The following is a 21,134-nucleotide window of genomic DNA, read 5'->3' on the forward strand; positions in this document are numbered from 1 at the left end:
TGTCATGATTAGATAAGAATTCACATGCAAAACGCTGGCGGTACAGTGACACTTATCAGGTTATAAATGTTTTGAGGCACACTATACATATCAACTGCAGATTGGCACCTTGAAAGTGAAAAGAAAAAAAGCAAAGAGAGGCACCTGCTAACTAAATATTCTCAGCATAATAAGCATAAATCATGAGCTGGTAAAACGGTTTCTATTTACAGATTTTTAAAAACATTTCCATTAATGATTGATGTATTAAATCAGCTGCTACATTTGATGTGATTTCTTTTACAGAGATGTGTCAGTGAACCAGATTACAGATCTACCTCCATCTCTGTTCCAGAACCTCCAGAACCTTAAACAGCTGTGAGACTGATATTCTTCACTATATTATTATTTTGTGGGTTTTTTTCAACTTCTGTTTCTGTTCAAGGCTCGTAGTCTGACACCATTTTTCTAATGGTCTGTCAGTATTATTCTCTTACCTTTGTGCAGATGACAGGCCAAATGAATCACAAAGGCACATTCTTAACTAATAGCCATTTATGGTGTGTTTATTTTTTGTTTTTTCAGAAATATCTCCAATAATCCTCTGGCGCACATATACAGCAATCAGTTTGACAGTTTGGTGAATTTACAGTCTCTGTGAGTAAACAGGTGTCACATTTTTTTTTTTTTTGCATAAAAGATAAATTACATATCTCAGATGAGCACTTGCATTTAATTATATGTGATGAATGAATGCAGTAATAAGGAATCCACTCGTCAGCTATGATCCACCTCAGTCTGTTATTCACAGAGTTATTGAAAAGTCAGTTTGAATAGAATATTCATTTTATTGAAGAAAAATGGTTAAAATATGTACCCCAGCTGTTACTGGGCCAGTACCCTTTTAAAAAGTACAGCTTTGAACATCATATTAGTACCTCAGAAGTACAGATTGGTACCAATAAGACCTTATTAGTACCCCAAAGATACATGTTAGTATCTTAAAGGTACATATTTGTACGAGCTGTATACATATCATCTGTACCTGATGGTACATATATAGGATCTTTTTAAAGGGTACTGCCTCTGTAACAGCTGGGATACATATTTTGACCTTTTTTCCAAACAGTGTATGCGCTCTGATTAGGCAGTTAATTATGATTACATTATAAAATACAACTGTTATTAAAAGAATACAAATGCAAGTCGGCTGGATTAGGTTGACATTTAAAAACAGAGCACCAAGCAAGCTGTACCGATACTACAGTAAAATGTGACGTGTAAACACTGCAGATCACTGCTGTATGAAAGATAAGCTTATTGTCCGCAGTTGAGCAAACAAAGTGGTGTCGTCTTCTGCTCTTTGTTGTTCTAGTTCCCAAACTCCCTTTTTAAATGGAAAAATATCTACTGTACATGCCGAGAATCAAAAAATAAAGATTGATATGCTCTGTTGCTTCAGTTGTTTGTGTCGCATTTATCATTATGTCACAACAGTAGAGGCAGCACAAGTCTGTAATCCCAGAAACTTTGAAGTGATACTAAACTGCAGTGGAAAAGTAAAGCGAGTCGTGTCCAGCCTAGTCAAACTTGAAGTCAAACTTCATACAATTACACATTCGCAATGGCTTGACCTCCACAGCATCATTTACACACGTGGGACACACCTGGACCGACATCCTATATTGTTTCCGAAAATGGATTCCTATTAACCAATCATTCATGACACTTTTATTGCATGGAGGTTGCACATAGCTGTCAAATTTGTCTCTTTGGAAAAAGAAATTGAATAACACGAAACGATTGTTGTAGTCGAGTATAGCACTCATAAATATATTTTTTCATTAAATTCGTGTGACAGTTTGTGAGATCACTTCTTAACCTTAAAAAGAGACATGTGAGATTAGGGGTCTTAGCAGATTTGATTAAAGCCCAGTGATTGGTTAATAGAAATGCTCATTCTAAAAATCATAATTTTGGTGCAGTTTATATACAGAGATTGAGAACTGGGCAGAGGTCAAATGATCACCTTATTGACCCTGTCGCAGTAAACATTGTGTTAATAGTCAGCAGATAATTGCAGGATACATGAATCTTTCTGTAAAAAGTCTGTAAAAAAAATTCTGTAAAAAAACGGTAAAATTCCGACAGCTGGGATAAAATAACAAGCACAAAAACTTACAGAAATTTTCCGTAATACAAAAATACTTTTTTCTGTACTTTTACATTACAGTAGGCCTATGTGTCTCTATACACAGGTCTGTGTTACGTTGACATTTTATCACACTTATTTTTAATGATTTATTTGGCTTTACATGTCTACATTTTTTGGCTTTTAAAATGTGGTAGTTTTCTGGATGAAAACAGTTAAAGGAAAAATGGCAATTGATCTCCATTTATCTGCTTTGTGTGCAGGAGTATGGAAGAAGTGGAGATTCCCAACATCAGCATCAGGATGTTTCGGCCCCTAAATAACCTCACCCACATGTAAGCAAACTAAATTTCCTTTTTTTCTATTATAATACAGCTTATCACATCTTATAATACAGCATATTGTGGCTGAACAGGTAGTTTGAATGTTTGTTTGTACTGCCTAAAAACAGGCACGGCAAGTTTATTTATATAGTGCGTTGCATAATTATAATTCAAAGTGCTTTACATAGAAAAATAAGCAACAGGTACCAGTTTTAATGACATTTTTCATGGCTGACTGAAGATGGGCTGAAGAAAAAAGACTTTGATAGCTGTATAGGTAAAAGATGATTTAGAAACTAAATCTTAACAGACATATTTAACCTTTAAGGCCTAATCTTGTCAAATTTTAGACATGATCCCCTGTTTTCACAGACAAGGCTTAAGGCTAGTCCTAGACTAAAACACGTTTTAGCTGTCTCAACTAAAATGACTTGCACTGACAGATCTTAAAATATCCAATGTAAAAAATGACTTTCATTTTTGTCTTGTTTTCAGTAGTAATATTATATAACAAAAATCATAAATCATAAATTAATTTGATGAGCAAATGGACATAAGAAAATAAGTCTAGTTTTTAGACAAAAAATATACAATTTAAGTTAATGTGTGCTTAAAACAGCAAAAAAAATCTGCCAATAGGGTGAGAATTTTTTTTTTTCAATTAAGTATTTAAGAAAAAAGTAAACTTATTTCAAGATTTTTTTCAAGGTTCAGCTCAGGCAGATATTCTATTTTAGTTTGTATGTTCTTTACATTTTTGATTATGTAATGTGTAATTTCCTCACATTTAGATTTTCTTTTAAAATCTTTGGGTTCCAAAGCGAGTTACAAGTCACAAACAAACACAACAAAAACTTTATTAAGCCAATAAGTCACACAGCACGATGCCCTCCAATACGGACAGAAAATGTAATAGTCATTATTGTGTCAGTCTAGGGTGAATGATGACTTCATTTGAGATGTCACATCTGCAAGTAAATATGACACTACTTTTTTAGCTTTCCACTGGCAGAAATTATAAGGTGTCCCTTTCTCTGCTCTTGAATAATTTGATCTGTACACCTATCATATTTAATATTTCTCAGAACAGATGTGTTCCCTGCTGGAGAAATGAAATTGACATAAAAAGGCAGTAAAGTTAAGGCCTTCAGAGACAGTTTAAATAGATTTCCATTATTTCTGAAGAATGAATCTCTCTCCACACACAATCTAACAAAAAAAAAGAAGAGCAATGCTGTATTGAAGTCTTCAAAAAGTCCAACCTCACTCTGAACCCTTGTGCGCTTTGATGTGGAGATGAATTTACCGTAATTGTTACTTTACAGATATCAGTTGTGTTCAAGAAACTCTTTCGATTTGCGACAGTCTGCTCTAGGAGATTGTGTCTGAAATACGATAATATGCTCCTTACCTACTGATCTGTCAGTGGTAACTCTGAATGAAACTACTGTGTGTACTGAAGGACTCACTTTTAAAGGTGCCAAAGAATGCATTGAAATAATGTATTAAATTGTTCTTTGACATCTACATAGAAGGTATGTAACTTTATTAAGTGCAAAAACTATCCAGAAACATTTTTACATGTCCATTTACAACCCTAGGATTTGTCCTTTGAATGAAATGGTCTATTTTTGCCCTATTTGGAAGGGTCATGAATAATAATATTGAGCTCTGCTCTGATTGCTCTGCTCTGAGGCTCATGCCAGTAGCTCACATTAGTAAACAAACCTTATACGTTTGAGCCTGTATCAGACGAAAATACAGACTTTGAGGAACAACTAATTATTTGAAGATTGTTAATGGATGTTTCTGAGTGGTAAGTTTGTAAGTTTTTCAGTATGGACCTTCAAAACATAACTGTAAAGTCAATAGTAGAACTTCAGCCTAAACGCTAGCATATAGCATTAATTAGCATGTAGCGCTAACTCAGAAGTCACAACTTTGTTTTTAGCATTTTAACAACTTTGTAATTAATTTAATGTGTCATTTAATGTTGGGGCGTACAACAGAGCTCTTTTTATTCATCTATGCCTAGGTAAATACAGTTTTACATTTCTATGGCACCTTTAAAAATTCATCACTTAGGGCACTAGCAAACAGTACACCCGCAGTTTTCATTTTTATGTCCAGTGCCGTGTTGTTTTAATAGCAAATCCACTTGCGCCCATCTGTTCGCCCATTGGCATGCTGGTCTGAAAACGGATGTGTTCAGGCGCATTGTTGGTGCATTGCTATTTTTTGGAAACTAAAAATGATTGCGCCATTGAACAACTAAAACCTGGTCAATGGCGCAGTATTTGTAAAATATCTGATCCTTGAAATTAAATGAAACCATCAAATATGAGGTGTATGGTACAAAGTTGGACAAACACTCAACTTTTAAGGTATTTATTGTACAAAATAATTTGTCAGGTGGGTTCATGCTGGTTAATTCAGGTTTTGTTCTGAATCTGGTGGACCACCATGACCCTCCCCCAAAACGTATCTGGTCAACCAGCATGATCTTTCTGATGTAGCTGGGTGACAAAGGTAGTCTTGTTGTTTAAAGGAACAGTATGTAAGAAATTTATATCAATTAATCATTAAATGGCCCTGATATGTCACTAGACATTAAGAAATCATTTTCATTTCAAATACTTATATCACTGATAACAGTGGTCTGGCCAGGATATTGTCATTTAAAAAGTGGAGTTGCAGCCCTCAACTGATGTTTATGTTGTCGTTTGGTATATTGGCCAGCAGCTGTGTGATTGCAGTACCAGTTTTAGCCACACGTTTTGTGATTGCAATACCAGTTTTGGCCACAATCCTACATACTGTTCCTTTAAGTTTTTTTTTAAGACGTGGTGTGGCTTTTTTGCCACTGTGCCAGTTCAACTCATATCCTCCGAATGCCTTATTAACATTTAAAAGACTTATCCAAATCATGCCTGTTTGAAGGTAAATATCAAAATAACTTTGTTCTTCTGTTCTCTGTTATTTATGTGTGGTATAATTTCAGTTATTTTAAGCGCTTTGAATTCTGTGGATATTCTCCCAACGTGAGAAGCTGCAAACCAAACACAGACGGGATCTCTTCCTTTGAGAATCTGCTGGCGAACATCATTCTGCGCGTGTTCGTCTGGGTCGTTGCTTTCATCATTTGTTTCGGGAACATATTCGTCATCTGTCTGCGGTCCTGTATCGCCTCAGAGAATCAGCATCACACAATGGCCATCAAATCTCTTTGCTGTAAGTCTGTTATCCATCAAACATTATTCATTCCAAAATGTAATGAACCAAGTAGGAGTACATCAGAAATCTGCAGTGACAATGCTATGCATACATAACCAAGTAATTTCCATAATGTGACATTTCTAAGTGAAACTAAATAATTCAACACAATCGCACAGCAATTTGTTACTATTTTAGTGGCTAATTCGATAAATTCTAGGGATGTCCCGATCAGGTTTTTTTGCCCTCGAGTCCGAGTCCGAGTCATTTGATTTTGAGTATCTGCCGATACCGAGTCCCGATCCGATACTTCTATAATACATTAAAAAAAAAGAATAAAGAAGAGCAAAAAAACAGAACCAGTCCAGGATGTTCCTTATGTCATGCCGCACGCATTGCTGTTTCTGTGTGGAGTCAAAAGAGTCTAACTCTGTGCCAGCGCATAACTACAGATGTGTTAAAAAATAATGAAAATATACTATATATGTTCAGGGGTTAAATTGGGGTTTGTTTTGTGGGGAGGCTCTGTTGGGAGGGAGGGTTCGAGGGGTAACATGTTTAATCCTGATGACAGCAAAGCAACTGGGTGTGTTTCAATGACATTTTGTATCTCTGATAGGATTTTATAAGTTTCAGTTTTAAAGCTGTGCCACATGTTGACCCAAACTTTAAAACCTGAACTTTAAATTATGCAAATCTATGAGTCTGACACCCTATATGCATTTGGTGCACATGTCATTATGCACAATTGATCAAACTTTGAATGAAGTTACAAGACTTAACCTCCTTGACTCATTCTAGGCATAAGATAGGCTACCCAAAAAGACTCAATTAACAAGAAAAACAACATACTGATTCAGCAATATATCTTATAAATTAGCCATAGAGATTCCCTAAGCTGGTCAGCTGTTAGTTAAACAATCACTATAGTTAGGTCGTAATTGATTTGTATAATCAAAATACATTATTTTATTAAACTATACAATCAGTTGTATCCAGTTATCTAGTTAACATTTTGTAATGAGATGAGTGACATGGCTATACATACTTTAATACTTTGTTTCTAGACTTCTATTAAGTTTTTTCGACATGGGCACCATTCTTACCTCTCTTTCTCTCATCTCTACAGTAATGTCAAATGATCCTGCGCGAATGCGCGTTCTTGAGGTTCTGAGTGAGACGCGGAGCTGCGTCTGAGCACATGTTGACAATAACGATCAACGCGTCGTTTAAATGAGCGGTAAAAACGCGGTTTTGTCGTGGGTTCCTTGCACGCACGAGTGTGTGAAGCCTATGAATGAAAGCACGTCAATAGGCTTGTTCGACTTCATGCGGCGCCGCAACACTCGACACCCTGGTGACGTCAAACTACCGCGAGAGTGATCCGCGAAATCATACGGAGGAGTTTGCTTTTACATCGTTCTCGCGGAACTTTGACGTCATGCAGCACCACAAGAACCGGCAGCCGGATGAAGTCGAACAAGCCTATTCTCTTCAGTTCACACGCACCAGCGCAGCGCGTACACTGGCGCGGAGCAGAGCGAGAACTTAATGGATTTTAAACCCTGCATATGTATCCGAGTCCTGATCGGGAGGTAACGTCCGATCCCGATCGAGTCTGAAACCACGTGATCGGGGCCGATTTCCGATCACGTGATCGGATCGGGACATCCCTAATAAATTCTAATGCGTTATTCATATGTAATTTGCTCACAGAATTTTTTTATTTTGACTAGTGACTAGTTGTGGTAACTTAACTCTTTCCCCGCCAGCATTTTTAAAAAAAGTTGCCAGCCAGCACCAGCATTTTTTCATGATTTTCACAAAAGTTTAATGCCTTCCAGAAAATGTTCTTCTTTAAATATATAAACAAACAATATATCAGATGAAAGAACAGACCCTCTGCTTTCAAACAAAAAAAAAACGTTTCATCCTACCTTCATTAGTTCTCTTGTAATCACCAACTGGTGGATAATAGCGGTATTGCGGAAAGACAGAAAATCTCGTCATTGGCGGGGAAGCGTTTTCTCTTAATTGACGAGATATCTCGTCATTGGCGGTGAAAGAGTTAAAAAATTCAAGTTGAATTAAATTATTATACAAATTGATTATACTTAAAGGGATAGTTCACCCAAAAATAAAAATAATGTCATTAATGACTCACCCTTATGTCGTTCCAAACTCGTAAGACCTCAGTTCATCTTTCAAACACAGTTTAAGATGTTTTATATTTAGTTCGAGAGCTTGTTGACCCTTCACTGCAAATTTACGTACAGTTTACTGTCCATGTCCAGAAAGGTAATAAAAACATCATCAAAGTAGTCCATGTGACATCAGTGGGTCAGTAAGAATGTGTTGAAGAATCGAAAATACATTTTGATCCAAAAATAACATAAATGACGACTTTATTCAGCATTGTCTTCTCTTCTGCGTCTGTTGTGAAGCGCATGCGCGAGACTGAAGTCATATGACTGCAGTGAAACAGATTGAGCTTACAATAAACAAAAATGCATGTGCGTCATTGCAACAAGATATATTATTAATCTCTTTAAAACGGGGGGTTTAAATGCACATTAACATTCACAATAAGAAATGTCTGCAAACTGGAATGAAGCAGAGATCAGGGAGCTCGTCACTATTTGACATCATTCACCAGCATACTAGAACTGCCCATCACATGCTCCTTTAGTCTTATCATAAACAAAAATGCAAGCGAGTGAGAGAAATAATGGATAGTAAGCAAACTATAGATGGAAATCAGTCATGTGACCTTTTTCGTCATGCCGCCATCTTGAGGACCTACCGAGTACCAGTAGGCTACTGACAAGCATTGGCTAGCTTGCTACGATTTACGGATTTCTTATCTTTTACTGTCTATGATTCTTATGGATACAGTAAAGGGCTACGAAAGACAACATGTCGCACCTCGACTGTCATGAAAAGAAACGCTACTTTAAAAAAAATATCTTGGTTAGGGTGTGATGCCTACTCGATCCCTGATGCGTTCTTCCAGCCACTGTCCGCTGCTACCGAACTACCACTATTTTACAACATAAGAAGGTGCGACGCAACATGAAACTTTGCTCGAAGTATCACCTGGATCTCTACACATGAACGCGAGCATTGAGAACATTGTTTGTGTACACAAAGTTTCCTAAAAATAAAGGTTTTGTACAACTGACTTTGGCTGTTATGGTGTCCGCTCATCATCTCTGCCAGACGTAAAGAATCGATTCGAGTGACAATGAATGAATCTCATATGAGGCTACTTTTTCAACTAGAAGGTCAATATTGTTTTTTACTTGCGACAAAACAACAAATTATCCGTGCATTTTTATGGAACTATGCTTTAGGGGCTATCCATCTTTACTCTCCTCCCTCCTTACATCGCATTCGGAGTTCGATACATCTTGACTGGGAAGAAGGCGGCGAGCGGACGCCAAATCATCCAAAGTCAGTTGTTCAAAACCTTCTTTTTAGTAAACTCTGTGTTTACAAACAATGTTCTCAATGCTCGAGTTCACGTGTAGAGACACAGGTGATATTTCAACGAAATATCATGTTGTGTCGAGCCTTCTTAGTGTTGTAAAAAAAGCGATTTTGATGCTCACAACATATTGAAGGCATAGCTTCTAGTTCTTTTGCGACCACTTCAGGTACTCAAAATGGCGGAAGACAAGTGAGTGACGTCAGCTGATATTCATGTATAGACGCTGCACAGAAAAAAAACTACTGAGTGCAGGATTTTAAACACATCACGTGTCTTTACGGGATCTTTATGGCATCCATGTGAACACATGCACAGATTCCGGAAAATCATTGGCAGTGTGAACCAAATGAACCAAAAATAAAATCCCAGACGCATTTTCCGTGTATTTTCCGTAATGTCTGTGAGAAAATGGCCTAATTGTTAACAAATACAACCTATTGTAAAGTGTTACAGAAATTTCTCAATGATGAGTCCGTTCAATACTACAAGAATGTTTTTATATTGACAAATACATAATTATCAACAGAAGTAAATGTTCATAAATAATAACTGAATAATTTATTTGTCTTTCTAATGGAGTGTAAGTGAAGTGCCACATTTTTGATGTTTAGAGACATCAGACAAACAGGATTAAAGGGTCGTAGTTCCCTCTAATTGCACACACAAACACACGTGCCATTATGCGACTAATTATACACATCAACATACAGCCCTGAAACTCAATAAATTATACATCTATGGGTTATCACAAGCTTTTAATAAACATCAAAACACACACACTTTCCAACCTGCTGGGCAGATAAATAATTACAACAGACAGCATCTTTATACACACACACAAAGAGAGCTGCCATACTTTTATACGACCTCTCTGACACATGACGCAAACGGCAGCAGCACAACACATTCCCGGGCACACGTTGTCATAATGCAACAGAGAATTTTTAACAGAATGGCCAAATCGCAGAGCTATTCAGCTGGGGATCAGAATGTAAGGCTAATCTGTGTCTCAGACACCGAGACAGATAGCAGATACAGAGCTGAAAAAAGACTGACGGATGAGCAGATGGCTGGATACGTACTTTTTTTGTAACCTACATAAAGTTAAAAGGACACTTTGCTCCCTTAAATTATCAAAATGTGCCACCCCCTCAGAAGAGAGATGTGCTGAGGAGGGTAGAAAGATCTTCTTCAGCAGTGGTAGAGATGGAGTTTTGTTTATGTGGATGACTACGGAGAGACTACTGTAGAAAAACTTGATTTAGTGGTTGTTAATAATTCACTGAACCAACTGCCCACCAGGTTTCTAGGGCACAGAAGAGACACCTCATAAACAGAGTGAGAGAGAGAGACTTAACCACACACACATCACTAAAGATAAATATAGTACACAAAAATAAAACATGACAGGTTGATGGATTACAGATGGATCCTCAGACTTTGGATGGATGGATGGATGGATGATGTGTTAACCTCTGATTGTTGATCCCTGACAGGTGCAGACTGTCTAATGGGCGTGTACCTTCTTTTCATCGGTGCCTTTGACATCAAGTACTGCGGCGAGTACAACCGTCACGCTCAGATATGGATGGAAAGTCTGTCCTGCCAGCTGATTGGCTCTCTTGCCATGCTGTCCACGGAGGTTTCTGTCATGATGCTGACCTACATGACTTTAGAGAAGTACCTGTGCATCGTCTTCCCATTCCAGCATTACCGTGCCGGACGAAAACAGACTCTCTGCTCCCTGACCTTCATCTGGCTGCTGGGATTCATCATTGCTGTTATTCCTTTCTGGGATAAACAGACGTTTGGGAATTTTTATGGCCGAAATGGAGTTTGTTTTCCTCTTCACTCTGACCAGACAGAGAAACCTGGTGCCAGATGCTACTCAACAGCCATATTTCTCGGTGAGGGCAGAGGGAACTGAAGTGTGTAAATTTTGCAGTAGGTGCTTGTGTGTGTGGTTTATCTGTGTCAGTCTCTGGAGGATTGAACAATTTTCCTGAATTTCCCCAGAGATTTGACAGTGTTACAGTGTAACAAAAGGCTTTTTTAAGAATGTAAACTCAAGAAAGATGTTGCCAGGGTTGCATCAACCAGCCAGTCTCTGCTGCACACTTACTTAATTTATAATTGATAACAACAAACAGAATTAATATACAGATATACAAATATTTATAGAAATATACAAATATGTTCTTCAATACAAAAACAACATTGCTTTGTAGGATTTAATATCAAGAGCATTCAGAGTTTTGATAAATGGTGTATTTTACCAAAAATAAACTCTGGGTAAATGCCTCTCTGTGCCACTGAACCAGTCCAATACAACAATTAAATTTGCTTATTTATAAGCTATAAAGATTAAATCAGCTTATTTGGTTGGTCCAGCCTAAAGGGGTTAAATTTAAGGGACACTCCACTTTTTTTGAAAATATGCACATTTTCCAGCTCCCCTAGAGTTAAACATTAGATTTTTACCGTTTTGGAATCCATTCAGCTGATCTCTGGGTCTGGCGCTAGCACTTTTAGCATAGCTTAGCATAATCCATTGAATCTGATTAGACCATTAGCATCACGCTAAAAAATAACCAAAGAGTTTCGATATTTTTCCTATTTGAAATTTGACTCTTCTGTAGTTACATCGTGTACTAAGACAAACGGAAAATTAAAAGTTGCAATTTTCTAGGCAGATATGGCTAGTAACTTTACTCTCATTCTGGCGTAATAATAAAGGACTTTGCTGCCGTAACATGGCTGCAGGAGGCGCAATGATATTACGCACTGCCCGAAAATAGTCCCCTGCTATTGAAAGATATTAAGGGAACTATTTTCGGGCACTACATAATATCATTGCGCCTGCTGCAGCCATGTTACGTCAGCAAAGTCCTTGAATATTACGCCAGAATGAGAGTATAGTTCCTAGTCATATCAGCCTAGAAAATCGCAACTTTTTATTTTCCGTCAGTCTTGGTTCACGATGTAACTACAGAAGTGTCAAGTTTTAAATAGGAAAATTATCGAAACTCTTTGGTTATTTTTTAACGCAATGCTAATGGTCTAATCAGATTCTATGGATTATGCTATGCTATGCTAAAAGTGGTAGCGCCAGACCCGAAAATCAGCTGAATGGATTCCAAAACGGTAAAAATCAAATGTTTAACTCTAAGGGAGCTACAAAATGAGCATATTTTCTAAAAAAAAAGTAGAGTGTCCCTTTAATTTCCCATCAAAAGCAAAAATGACCATTACATTACTGGTGTTTTTCTCTGTGTTTGTCAGGTCTGAATCTGTTGGCTTTCGTGGTGATCGTATTCTCCTACTCCAGCATGTTTTATTCAGTGCAGAAGACGGCAAAGACAGCCCGTCAAACAGTATATGATCGGGAAGTCTCCATTGCAAAGAGATTTTTCTTCATTGTATTCACCGACGCTATGTGCTGGATCCCGATCTTCCTCTTAAAGATTCTCTCACTGTTGAGAGTACAGATCGCAGGTATGATTGGGATTGTGTATTACAACCTACAGTAGCGTTTGTTTGAACTTTCTATAGCTTTGAACATTAGTTAATGAGTTCATTGATATAATTCAGAGGTAAAATCAGAACCATTCATTATAAATCACCAAAGGTGATTTATCTTGGCTTGCATTACAGTCAATGAAGCCTCGAATTCTCTTGTCTGCTGTTGTAGAGCTCTAATATCCATTCAGAAAATGCAACCCAGTATCTGTGTTCATTGAGTATAGCAGGATCTTTAAAACCACACACACATTTTTATCAAGTAGTTGCTTATCACAAAACATAGGAAGCTTGGTGGTAGTACAGTAAGTGACATTGAAGTTGTCTGATGGTGGTGTAGTTCACTTATAGCCTAAGGTTAACTTTTTATTTCTAGTGATTATGTTCAAGCTTCAAAGTCCATAAAAGCTGTGTTTATTCACACTGATTATCTTGATGGATGTAATGTGCAACTATCAAAAGCCAGTGAAAACCCAGCTAAAGTTATTTTTAGTGATCTACTATTTGATAAAATTGGCACGACATTCTGTGAAAATATAACTCTGATGGCCATTTAAGGCCATGTCAAAAACTGAAATCAGTGACTGAAATCAAACTTTGATGCTCCTAATCTCATAATTAGATTTAGAGTTTATATTTATGCATCTGGCAGACGCTTATCTAATGCAACTTACAGTGCATTACAAAGCATACATTTACTGTAATCAGTTTGTGTGTTCCTGTGATCGAACCTATAACCTTTTGCAATGCTAATGCAATGCTGTACCACTGAGCTACATGAACATGGATTTCACAGACAGGGTCACATATGTTGTTAAATTGTGATCTTAAAAGTGTCTGCATTTCCCCATTCAAGTAGAAATTAATTAATATCGTATCACTAAAATAGCTACCTGGTGGTGTTATAAATATGGCCACTAAGTAAGAGACTTTCCAATTCACTTTAAATGGGGCTTAATAGTGAATGACATATTTTTTTGTCTAGGCAGTAATTGGACTTTGACAGCCTTTTTTCTTTACCCATAATGGAATCATGTGCGCCATAATGTATTGGTTTGGTTCAAATGAATAAATTTTGAATCTGAATCCACATATAATTACTTCTTGTAAAAAATTGTTGACAACTGAGTCTGAAGGCGCATTTTGATTGGAAGACCGAGAAGCTAAAGTCCAGACTATAGGGAGGGTTAGACATTCAATCGCCGCAAGCGCAGACGCACATTTATCAGACAGATAAGTGCTTGCAATTCTTCTTTTGGAAAATATGGTTTAATCTGCTCTCTCTCTCTCTCTCTCTCTCTCTCTCTCTCTCTCTCTCTCTCTCTCTCTCTCTCTCTCTCTCTCTCTCTCTCTCTCTCTCCAGGTACCATCATCCTATGGGTGGTGATTTTTATCCTACCTATAAACAGTGCCCTCAACCCCATCCTGTACACTATCACAACAAGCGCATTTCAGCAAAGACTCAAGCAGTGTCTGAAATACCGTTGCCAACAGACTAACTGACACAGACTATCACGCATACACTATGCATATGCACATGAGAGTCTTTTATGCAAAATAAAGTCAATAGATGACCACACATGCATATGATTCTCTCATCCAAAGCACAATTCAGGGTGAAATAAGCATATTTTAGATACATGCATGGTCATGTTAACCAGCAGACCAGCATACAGCAGTATGCATTTATGCAATTAAATTGTACAACAAGCATAATATGAAAAAAGAAACTTCACCAAAACCTGTGTCTGTATGCTGGTAAAGCACTGCGGCTGTTTGGGGTGGACCCAGTGGATTGAGGATTAGAGCCATTTCTACTAATTTAATTGTGCTTTTGTTTCATTATGAGGACATGTCAAATAGAGGCAGAGCTGATAAACAGTAAGTACAGTAAGGATTAAAACATTTTAAACTGTATAAGGGTGACAGTGGGAGAGATTGATGTCTTGTTTCTAGTACAAATATATAAGCATCCAAAACATTTGAAGAGCTCAGATGGAAAAGCTGCTGAACACCACCAATGCCATCTATTTTTTTAATTTTTTATTACAATTAAATGACTAAATTTATATTTGTGAGAATAAGACATTTCAATTACTTACTAATAACCTTTTTATTGCCATTAAGGTAAAATTACTGAACCTTACATAAGAGCTTGATAGAAAAAAAAAACATGTCAGATGCACTTGCAGCTGAACTCTTCATTTTTATTCAAGTGGCAAATTAATTTTTTTCTACAAGCATAAACATTCAACAACATTTAGTGATGAACGTGAAATACACAGTTGTGCACAGTGAACTTGTTTTAAGGATGTTTACATATTTAGTGCAGATAAATAAAATGATTTTGTGCTCTTTTGAAGTCCCTCACAAGATATTAAAACAATCTTATGCTGGTATGCTAATTCACCGATGAAAAAATGCAAAGAAAACAGATCACTGTATGATGTTCACATTAGCATAAAGTAAAAAAAAAAAATGGTTCCAAATTGCAGTTTATAAGCTGACATGACGACATGTCGCCTCATTATTTATAACACCCTGTTTCATTTGTCGTCTGTCTACAATATTCACAATAAATGTACCTCTTAAAGTGTAAATAAATAAAATAATTATTTCATTATATTGCACTGTTGTTGTTTGATGTGTTTAACCAACACAGCAGTCATTTTGCTCTGACACACCTCTATACAGTAGCTTTTTCAATTATTGTATTTCTGTAGAAGAGACTTCATAATAAAAAAACATCACTAACTGAATAAAGCAGTTTATTGATCACAGCTCTCACGAAAACATTTCACTGTTTAAAAATTCATGCATTTAAAAATAAGAATAAATTTAGTTCAATGACATTATGCTTCGTAGCTGTTTATAATACACATCCTGCAAATTAAGGAGCTAAAGATGGCATTTTCATTAATCTGTATGGCAGTTCGGTGGAAGGACCCAAGTCATGGAGTACAGTATGTGACTAGATCCTGATTTTTGCTTCATGGAACCAAATTTTCTGTACAAAATGCTCAACTCAATAACAAAGTGCAATAGGCTCAGATATATCTAGCTTGCCAGAAACGAAACTTTTTTAAAATATCAATATAATAATATTTTGCTCCATTAACCTGACAAAACCTGCGATTGTTTTCATGGGACTGTTAATTGGAATGTGTTCTCTTCAGGAACGTATTGGTTTAACAAACAGATTGTTATCTTTCTCTATCAGCCCTGAGATGTGACCTTAATGATTTCTTTCTAACACTGGAGCCAGTCATGATTTGGGCTATTTATTTATTTAATCGATACAATCAAGGTTGAACAGAGGGAGAGAAAGAAAGAGGGAGACTTAACCTCTTCAGTGACCTCGGAAAGTCGTATTATAGTCACGCAAAATTTGATTCTTTTATTTGTGTCCAAGGCACGAAATGTAGCTTTATTTCGTGCATTGAGCACAAATGTAATTTTCGTGTCACTCGCACGAATTTTGTAAATAGTTTTTCGTGTCCGTTGCACAACTTTCTTTTTCGCTTGATTTTATGTATTGTTTTCTCATAGTTTTACCTATTTTCTTACCATTGTAGCTTGGGGTTGGGATTCAAATCAATATCTGTTACATTTTTAGACATCCTACTGCTGCGTTCACACCAAATGCAAATAGAGCATCTGGCGCAAATTATTTCAATGTTAAGTCAATGTAAAGATGCATAGTGGAGGCGCGGACGCGGTGGAGGCGGCAAAAACACACTATTTACGCATAGATGGATGCCTGAACATTTTGAGTTTACTCGCTTCATTTGCGCATGAAATTCTAGCCATTCGGGACATTTACACGGAAACTCACGTTATAGGAGGGGCTTCTTTTTTGTTTTAATTTTTTTAGGAGGGGCTTCTGCGACTCTGCTCGCTCCCGGTAATAACATCACTACTAGAGCAAGCTCCTGATTGGTTAACTTGGCGCGAGTAAAAGTTCAGATTTTTCAACTTGCGCGTTTCCTGCAAGTTGAAGTTGGGAAACCAATACATAAAATTACATCCTAACCCAAACCCCAATTCTAACCTCAACCCATAGGGACAATGATTTAAAAATAGGATAAAAAATTAGAAAACAAAACATAAAATGAAACAAAAAAGAAAGTCGTGCCATGGACACAAAAAACTATTTTTAGAAATTAGTGCACACGAGTCACACGAAAAAGACATTTGTGCTCAGGGCATAAAAAAGCTGATTTTCGTGCCATGAACAGAAATAAATTAATGAAATTTTGCGTGACTATAACATGACTTTCCGTGAGATCATTTTGGTTTATGCAATCTGCCAAATCAAGTGCTACAGACAGGTTTAAAGTGAGATAAATGAATCTATTTTCTTTGTCTCTTGTGTTACAATGTAATGTGTGGCAGGAGATAACTGAGAAATCTGAAAGCACAAAAGAACTAGGAAATTGTTTGCCCTAGTGATGGGGAAATGAAGCATCGAATCAAGCATCGATACTTCCCTTACTGTTTTGAACCATGATGCCTCAACGTGGGTGTCGAAAACAGCGCCATCTTTTGGTCAATAAAACATATAGCAGTCGCTTCTGGAAGAAGCTCTGTCAGTGAAGCAACAAGCTGATAAAATTCAGATGAATATTAATATTATGTGTACAAATAAAGCTTAGACAACATGTGTGTGAATGGTCAATATAATAAATTTATTTACTCATTCAAGTCTGGCAAATATTTCAGAATTAATTAATAAGAGTTAATATTCATATGATTCAATACTGTATTTTATTGAATAATGTTCACACGCACAAGTATATGTACATTCAATACTATCTATTCAGTATTATGTGCGACGAAAATGTGAATAATGCAAATAACTGCAAAAAACCCTCTGGGGTTTGAACGTTCTGACACGCAAAACGAAGCGCCCACGTGACTGAGCAGAAAGTGAAGCTTCGTTTGTCACTGGTCACGTGATTTCTTCGTTAACAACACAAGCTTCGAATCGATGCTTCATCTGGCACGCCCACTTTTGCTCGACACAAGCTCCGAAGCCTCGCTTCAAATTTAACATCACTAGTTTGCCCTACTTAGACCACAAAAGAAACATGTGAACCAAGCGGTTTCAAAGAACAGGACATTTTCTTTTGTTTCTATAAAAGTGACAGATAGGACATTGCATTAAATTTTTCTTCATTTAGCAGGTGTTTCCTTATGCAATGTAACATGAGCTACAGGGAGCTCCTCATTTGGGTCAATTTTGGTTGAGTGCCTTGCTCAAGAAGGCGCCTCCAAGTAACTTATTCATAATACCACACCCCATTGAATTATCTGCATATTAAGCACAGTATATGGGAGAAAGACTGGGCTGGTCTTTAACCCAGTAACCAGGGCTCTGAGATATTTTAGCTGTTTGTTTGACTTATTAAAAAGCATTTTACACCCAAGTATTAATATTAAAAAATGACTGAAAAATGTTTGCCTTAAAGTCATTGTACATTGGTACATTTTAGACACTTTAATAATTATTTAGCCAAAGAGCAAGATCACTTTATTTCTCCCTATGATATGACAGCTCAGTCTGTCAGTCCACTGAGACTCACAAGCAGTAATTATTCTGTATCAATCACAAAAATTTGAACTGAATAGAGAAGCAACTTGAGTAAATAGGAGTTCTCCTCTTTAAAATGCTAAATTTATATTTGACAATTGAACGCAACCATAGCTGTCACCCAACTGCTTGTCCTATCAGGACAGCAATGTTGTTTAAGCAGATTTTATACAGCACCATGGGGATGTTGACTGCTTTATTCTGATTGGTTGACAAACGTTCTAAGGGTGTGCATTTGCACACCTATGAAGAAGTTCCAGGTCTGTCGAACGCTTTATAGTTCATTATCATGAAAAAATAAAAAGAGAAGAACATTAATACTGTAAATAAACACTGATTGCCTGCTTTATTATAAATGAACCAAAAGCAAAACTGACCAAGCAGGCTGCTTGGTAATTTTAAAAATTATTACATAAGTCACACATTTGTGTTTAAAGGTAGTAATGTGGTGCTGTTTTGGGTTAGCTGTTGTCATGGTGGGCCCCAGAAGACCCCCCATAAGACTTGATTCAATTCGAGCACTGCAAAATTCACTAATGTATGAACAGGTATAAGAACAAATTCATGTGCGTACTTAAGTTTTGTGAATAAGGCAGAAAGTTTTCGTGAGAAGTTCAAGTGTGTGTATAAACGTATGCAATTTTTAGTAAATGAGACCCAATGTCTTATGGTGTTGGTAACTGTGATACAAGCAGATTAATTGACAGTCAGTTGAAGTCGAAAACCACAACCCGCTTCAGGACCTGGCCGGATTGCAACCTTAGGTGTGCATTATTTTTGGATAATTATATTGCCCTTTACATACAGCACACTACAAGAGACCCTGTTAGTTCATTTGCATTTTCTTTTAGGAAAACCTTACTCTGTATTATAGTCCAAGACAGAAAAACTTGTTTCTGAAAAGCAATTTTATTGTCATTGCACGGAAGGCTAAGTTGGCACAATACACATGATAGTATATAAATATAAGATCAACAATGTTACAGACCATTTATTTGATAGTTTCAGATGAATCTGTCTCAAATACCTGTGTTTTACACAGAAGTTTCTTTAACAAAAGATCAGATTTGATATTTAACAAAATAAAGATCAGGGATAAATGTACAAGGGTCCTGTACATTAGAAAGAGTCCTGTGCAGTATTGAATAAAGGACGGATCTTTCCCGCTTTACAAAACGAGGCAGGATGCTTAAAAAAATCAGGATACTGTCCATGCAGTTATACTTTTAAATAAATAAAACACTGATATTACATAATGCCCTTATGAGACCGCACTAATTCAATGAGAGTTGTAATTTAAGACATACACACACACACACACACATAAACTTTCTTTTTAGTTGCTTTAAGGCACTTAGGACGCAAACCATTTCCTATAATAACAGAAGAACAATTAGAAAGCGATGCATCTAATTATATCTAAAAATGTTATTCTTTAATCATATTTACAAAGCGAATGAAAAGCTCATTCCCATGGATTCCATGCAGATGTTAAGATACAAAAACTTCACAAATGAAGTTCACCGTGACACAAATAAATAGAGTAGTAGAAAAGATGGTCTGAGGTCACAAATACAAAAATCATCAATGATTCAATTTGGCTTGCATACAAAAATCTAATGATTATCACATTATCGCATATCTCTCAGTTCAGCGGAGAAAATGTCAGATTTGGCCAGCAGCACAACTGCATCAACAGAATATGGTGGAAAAATGATGGTGGTTGCTGATTGGCTGCCTCTGTTAGCGCCAACTGAATGTCACGTGACAATTCCTGTACCAGTCAAAAACAAACAACTCGGTTTACGTTGACCCTGAGAACAAATGGGGTGTCCGACAGATCCCACCAGAGTATTTTAAACCCCAAAAAATTGAAGGTGTAACAGTTTTACCACATACAGACAATAAACAGACACATACACAAAACTCACATATATAAGATTCGACACACAAATAACACAATCACGAGTTTGAGCTTTTTCACATTGATCGTCCATGGCTTTTAAATCACAATGGGGTTGTTAAAGGAATATTCAATTTTCTTAAAAGAAAAATCCAGATAATTTACTCACCACCATGTCATCCAAAATGTTGATGTCTTTCTTTGTTCAGTCGAGAAGAAATTATGTTTTTTGAGGAAAACATTGCAGGATTTTTCTCATTTTAATGGACTTTAATAGAGTCCAACATTTAATACTTAACTCAACACTTAACAGTTTTTCAAGAGTTTCAAAGGACTATAAACAATCTAAAACAAGGCATAAGGGTCTTATCTAGCAAAACGATTGTCATTTTTGACAATAAAAATAACAAATATACACTTTTACACCACAACTTCTCGTTTAGATCCGGTCGTGATGCGCCAGCTGACCCCACGCAATACGTCATGACGTCAAGAGGTCACAGAGGACGAACGCGAAACTCCGCCCCAGTGTTTACAAGTGTTGAGAACGAGGACCGTTCCTACGTTGTTGTATGTCAACTGATACTAATTAATGTCTTTGTGTCAGTTTATTGTTTACAATGGTTCGCAAATGTGCGTTTTATATATGTAACACGTGACCTCCCTACGTCACTACGCATTTACGTTAGGTCGCGCTGGATCGGATCTAGACGAGAAGTTGTGCTTTAAAAGTGTATATTTGTTATTTTTTTTGTCAAAAATTACAATCGTTTAACCTTATGGCTCGTTTGGGATCGTTTATAGTCCTTTGAAACTCCGTTGAAAAAAAAACTGTTAAGTGTTGATTAAAAAATTATATGTTGGGCTCTATTAAAGTCCATTAAAATGAGAAAAATCCTGCAATGTTTTCCTCAAAAACATAATTTCTTCTCGACTGAACAAAGAAAGACATCAACATTTTG

At 36.7% G+C, this 21,134-nt stretch overlaps 1 protein-coding gene across 1 annotated transcript in view; it reads left to right on the forward strand.

The window, feature by feature from the left end:
- The window catches only part of rxfp2l (relaxin family peptide receptor 2, like), a 58,091-nt gene extending 42,790 nt beyond the window's left edge, over nt 1-15,301 (forward strand). Inside the window, exons 12-18 of the mRNA XM_065267252.2 lie at nt 286-357; nt 565-636; nt 2,395-2,466; nt 5,456-5,685; nt 10,654-11,064; nt 12,440-12,652; nt 14,040-15,301. Of these exons, the coding sequence (XP_065123324.1) occupies nt 286-357; nt 565-636; nt 2,395-2,466; nt 5,456-5,685; nt 10,654-11,064; nt 12,440-12,652; nt 14,040-14,179 (1,210 nt within the window). The 3' untranslated portion in view covers nt 14,180-15,301. The remainder of the gene's footprint in view (nt 1-285; nt 358-564; nt 637-2,394; nt 2,467-5,455; nt 5,686-10,653; nt 11,065-12,439; nt 12,653-14,039) is intronic.
- Nucleotides 15,302-21,134: the final 5,833 nt, after the last annotated feature.

This window comes from Paramisgurnus dabryanus, chromosome 5 (genome assembly GCF_030506205.2).
Source record: "Paramisgurnus dabryanus chromosome 5, PD_genome_1.1, whole genome shotgun sequence".
Classification (NCBI taxonomy): domain Eukaryota; kingdom Metazoa; phylum Chordata; class Actinopteri; order Cypriniformes; family Cobitidae; genus Paramisgurnus; species Paramisgurnus dabryanus.